This window comes from Merops nubicus, unplaced genomic scaffold (genome assembly GCF_000691845.1).
Source record: "Merops nubicus isolate BGI_N331 unplaced genomic scaffold, ASM69184v1 Scaffold29874, whole genome shotgun sequence".
NCBI classification, from domain to species: domain Eukaryota; kingdom Metazoa; phylum Chordata; class Aves; order Coraciiformes; family Meropidae; genus Merops; species Merops nubicus.
Genome location: NW_008605403.1, coordinates 1 through 5149, shown reverse-complemented (window position 1 = coordinate 5149; position 5149 = coordinate 1). Strand labels below are relative to the sequence as shown.

General features: G+C 54.3%; 1 protein-coding gene across 1 annotated transcript; it reads right to left on the bottom strand.

Moving 5' to 3' along the window:
- Positions 1-1423: 1423 nt before the first annotated feature.
- Positions 1424-3553, bottom strand: LOC103772006 (serine/threonine-protein kinase pdik1l-like; the record flags this gene model as incomplete). The annotated part of the gene is made up of 2 exons (XM_008939326.1): positions 1424-1653; positions 3337-3553. Coding segments are annotated over 2 exons (447 nt in total), but the record flags the coding sequence as incomplete, so codon positions are not given.
- Positions 3554-5149: the final 1596 nt, after the last annotated feature.

Sequence of the window (5149 nt, the reverse complement as noted above, 5' to 3'; positions counted from 1 at the left end):
AATGAAGGCAGAGTGGAGTTTTATCAAGCCTGGTGCTGGCAACAGACTTGTTTAATTAATGTTTTCACTTGCCTTGGCACAATTAGAAGCCTGTTGAAGACACAGAGTATGATGGTTATGAAAAAGGGCTGAGGAAATGTTCAGAGTCACTCCCTGTTTCCTCCAGCAGAGGATGAAAGTCTAATAGAAAATCTCAGGTCAGGCACCTGTGAAGAAGAGGAGCTGCAGGAACCCAGAGTGTTATTGATTTGGAGCAAGTCCACTCAAAAAGGGGCTTGAGGACACAAATTATGAGAGGATTCAGTGATAGAGGTATGAAAGGAGACAGATGTGGTGGTGGAACACATCAGGAGCATTTGCAGGCTAGGGAGTGAATGCTTTACAAGGGTTTGAAGAGACTTGTCTAGTGAAGAAGTTATTTGGAGATGAGGAGCCCACCTCAATGGAACCAACCAACTGGAACAAACACTGAGGTTGTTCTCTAAAATAGCCCAGAATGGGCAAACACCTGGGAAGGGAGAGAACATTTTCAGCTAAATCTGTCACAAGATTATTTTACTGATCAGAAATGTATCTGGGTGGCAAAGGACAAGATCCATAGCTATGAGGAAAGCCAGCTGCCCAGTGACAGCACCAACACAAAAACCTTGATTTCTAGAAATAAATTCCAGGATCTGAAGCTCATGATGGCAGAAGATGACCTGAAAATCCTGGAAACTCCCTTGTGTGTTCCCATTGCTCTGCTGAAAGACATGGAGGCTGACAGAGCAGATGGAGCTTTGCCTTGGGTGTTCAAACTTCCATCATGACAAGCACTGAGGAGGCCATCAAGAACTCCCAGGGATTGGGTGATGGTTGGAAACTCCAAGAGGGAGATTGAGACTGGAGAGAAGGAAGAAATTGTTGCTGCTGAGGGTGTTGAGCCCCTGGCCCAGGCTGCCCAGAGAGGTGGTCGCTGCCCCATCCCTGGCACCATCCCAGGGGAGGTTGGATGAGCTCTGAGCACCCTGCTCTAGCTGCAGATGTCCCTGCTCCCTGCAGGGGGGTTGAAAGGTTCCTCCTCACCCAAAACTAGCCAATATATCATAGAAACAACCAGTGCTGGAGCACTGGCAGAAATGGGGCCTGTGGGAAGAGCTGAGGTTTAGGGTGAAGGCCAGGCTGGCTCAGATAGAACCAATTTTCTGAAGAAACACCATGAAGGAGGCAAAGATTTCACAGACTTCCAGGAAATCCCTCTCCCCCAACATCTTAGCAAAGCCTTTTCCCCTCTCTTAGCTCAGCAGCCTCTTTCTCTCACTGAATCTTCCCAGAGGCCACGTTGGATTTGGAGGCCTCCAGCCTGGAGGTCAGCAAGAGAACCTCCCCCCCTGAGCTGAGAGTGAAGGGGGTGAGGGGCAGTCACTGACCTGAGGGCCCTGCCCTAGGGCCTGGGGCACTCCCTGCCATAGGAGAGGTGGGGCACACGGGCCTCCAGCTGGGGGGCATCCAGCCTCTGCCCCGGGGGGAAGGCCAGCATGGCCCGCAGCAGCTCACACAGGTCCCCTGGCAGGGACTTCTTCTTCCTCAGGGGGATCTGCAGCTTCAGGTTGGGGTTCTCCAGCAACGCCTCTCCCAGGGGAATGAGCTCCTTGCCTTGGCAGATGTAGGTTCCTGAGCAGGGGTTAGAAGGAGTTGGGTTATACAGGTGAAGTCAGGAGGGGCTCAAGAGGCTGGGGCCAGACTCTGCTCAGTGGTGCCCAGGGACAGGACAAGGGGCAACGGGCACCAACTGGAACCCAGGAGGTGCCACCTGAGCAGGAGGAGAAACTTCTCTGCTGGGAGGGTGGCAGAGCCTGGCCCAGGCTGCCCAGAGAGGCTGTGGAGTCTCCTGCTCTGGAGAGATCCCAAACCCTCCTGGCTGTGCCCCTGGGCACCCTGCTGGGGGTGAGCTGCTGGAGCAGGGGTGGGATGAGATGATCCCCAGAGGTCCCTCCCAACCCCACCACGCTGGGAGTCTGAGAATCTGGGAACCAAAATCTTTCTGGTTAACTCTCAGACATGAAGAGGTGACTGCCAAGTCAAATATTGGGAGAGGCTGTGATCAAAAGAGGCTTTTGCTTTCAGAGAGCAATCAAAAGGTTGCACAAGGTGGGGTGATGACCCTGCATGAACAGAGGCAGCAAGCTCAAGCCCAGTGTGCTCATCAGGCAGCTCTGTGGGACCCTCTGCTGAGAAAACAGGCTGCTGAGGCCAACTTCCTCCATTTTACTCCACTCAGGAACTCTAGAGGAGGGAGGGAGATTATGTTGGGCTGAGGTGAGTTGAAAGAGTTAAACAGCAAACTTATTTGCTCAGTTAGTCAAACAATTTTCAATTAAACCAACAGCATTTGCCATTTACCTTCAGCCAGCTCTCCCCAGCAAGATTAGGGGAGGGAAATGTAAATTTGCTCCCAGTAATCTAAATCATTTCACCGTTGGAAAGGATTAACTGGCTTCCAAAAGAGGCAGGCAGAGCAGTTCTGCTCCCTCCAGCTGCTCTGCCTGCCCACAGCACAGAATAAATGTGGCTGGAAAGGGTTGGCCCCACCAAGCCCTTATCTGGAGCTGCTTTCATGAGATCTGTCCCTGCTGCCTTCTGTCTGGAGGCAGGAACTCAAACACTGAGCAGCAGTTTGGCTTTTCAAAAAGAAAGAAGTAATAGGATTAGAAATGAGGGAGGAGGGGAAAAAAAAAAGGGAAGAATTAAAGGGGTAGCACCGTAGTGTTTTGAAGTTCCTCTGTGAAAATCTTTTTGGGGAAATGAAACCTTTAACAGGCAGCCAGACAGATCTGGGAGACACCTGCCATTGTTATGCTAATGGCCACGATGGGCATTGTCTCCCCTCAGGGTGGATTTTCTCCACTGCAATTTACTTCTCTGAAATCAGTTAGTATGAAGTCTTCTGAGCACGTGTAGAGGGGGGGGGTTTGAGAGGGAGAGGAGGTCAGACAGGTCACCCCTGAGGGGTCTCAGGGCTCCACAGTGGGAGGAAACTCAGCCAGGTAGCAGCCAAGCTTATCTAAAGACCCCCTCCCCTCCTGGGAGCACCCCCAGGGATCCCAACCCTTGGTCCTGCCAAGTCGAGGACCTGAAGGGACCCAAAAGGCCAAGTCCAGAAAGGTTTTTGGGTTCAAAGAGCACTAAAAGCATTTCTGAGCTGATGGATGGGTACAGACACTAAATCCTTGGACTTGATGACCTTGGAGGTCTTTCCTAACCTTCACCATTCACCTGTGCCACAGGATTTATAGCCCTGAGGACCCCTAGAGCTCCAGAGTGCCCTCCAGCAGCAGGACAGCATCTGCTCCTCACCCAGCAGCTCCTTCTCAGTGTCCCCATCTCGGAAGGTGATCCTCTCCACCATAGCCCAGAAGATGACCCCCAGGGCAAAGATGTCAGCCTTGGCAGTGTAGTGGCCCTCCCAGACCTCTGGGGCCATGTAGAAGTTGGAGCCACAGGCCGAGGAGAAGCGGTGCTGGTTGACATTCCCCTTCCCCTGGCACACCTTGCTGAGGCCAAAATCTGCCACCTGCCAGGGGGGGGAAGAGCAGAGCAAAGTCAGTTCCTCCCCACCACCAAGGTTACAAACCACCCAGGTTGGTTACAAACCACCCAGGTTGTCACAACAGCAGCTTGGAAACCCACCACGGCGTGGCCCTGATGCCTCCTGGGCATCTCCTCTTAGCTGAGTGTTCCTCAGCTCCTCTCCTGGTCACTCCCCTTCTCCTGAGATGGCCACAAGAGGTATCTGAGTGTTCTCCTCCCATGAAGTTCACCCTGATGTCATCTTCTCAGGTGTAAAGAGGCCCTGCAGAACATCCCACAGCAGCAGCAGCCCTGGCTGCAGCTCAGGGAGGGTACTTCAGCCCTGCAGGGCTCTCCAGGCTGAAGGACAAGTGCCATGAAGGGTCTCAACAGCCACCTTGGGAATCACCTGATGTGAGCTCCCAGACCCATCTCGTGGCCAGGCTGGGCAGCTGAAGAGCAGGAGAGTGCTGGCTCACAGCCCTGTGGAGAGCTGGAGCAGGGGCTGCAGGGGAGGCACCTCCTCACTCCTGGCCCCAGTCAGGGAATTGCAATCATGGAGTCATTAAGGTTGGAAAAGACTTCCAAGATCAAGTCCAACCATCACCCAACACTCCCATGGCCACTAAACCATGTCCCCAAGGGCCACGTCCACACGTTTTTTGGACCCCTCCAGGGCTGGGGACTCCAGCACCTCCCTGGGCAGCCTGGGCCAAGGCCTCACCACTCTGCCAGGAGAGAAATTCTGCCTCAGATCCAATCAAACCTCCCCTGGGGCAACTTCAGCCCATTGCCTCTCATCCTATTGCTGGTTCCCTGAGAGAAGAGCCTGACCCCCACCTCACTCCAACCTCCTGTCAGGGCACGGTTGAGAGCCAGAAGGTCTCCCCTCAGCCTCCTCTTCTCCAAACCAAACACCCCCAGCTCCCTCAGCTGCTCCTCACCATCCATGTCCCCCAGACCCTCCCCAGCTTCACTGCCCTTCTCTGGGCCCCCTCCAGCCCTTCCCAAACCTGAACCTAACACTCAAACATTCCCCACCCCCCCTGAGCACCAGCTGGAGGCAGCAACATGGAAGCTGCTGCTGCTGGGACAGTGCAGAGTGTTCCCAGAGCTTAGTGGAACAGGAAACATTGCTTCAGCCCTGGTCAAGATCTCTCCTCTAGATCATGAGGCAGCCCTGCTCTGCTCCCCAGGATATCAGTGGGTGAAGGATGCTGCAGACAGACACCATCGTGTGTTTCTTCATGGAATTGTTTAGGTTGGAGGAGACCTTTCAGCTCCTGGAGTCCAACCACCCCCCAGCCCTGCCAGGTCCCCACTGCCCCGTGTCCCTCACCCCACATCTCCACGGCTTGGGAACCCCTCCAGGGGTGGGGACTCCACCCCTGCCCTGGGCAGCCTGGCACAGCCCTGGGCAACCCTCCAGGGCAAGAAATTGTTCCTCAGGAACAACCTCAACCTCTCCTGGGGCAATTTCCTTTTAAGACTCCTTAAAGAAAAAGGCCCACAGCGGACATCAGAGTTGTGTGCACGCCTGTCAGCAGCCTCCCCACGAGCCCACCCCCAGGCTTGTGGTGCCTCAGCAGGCTCCACCATC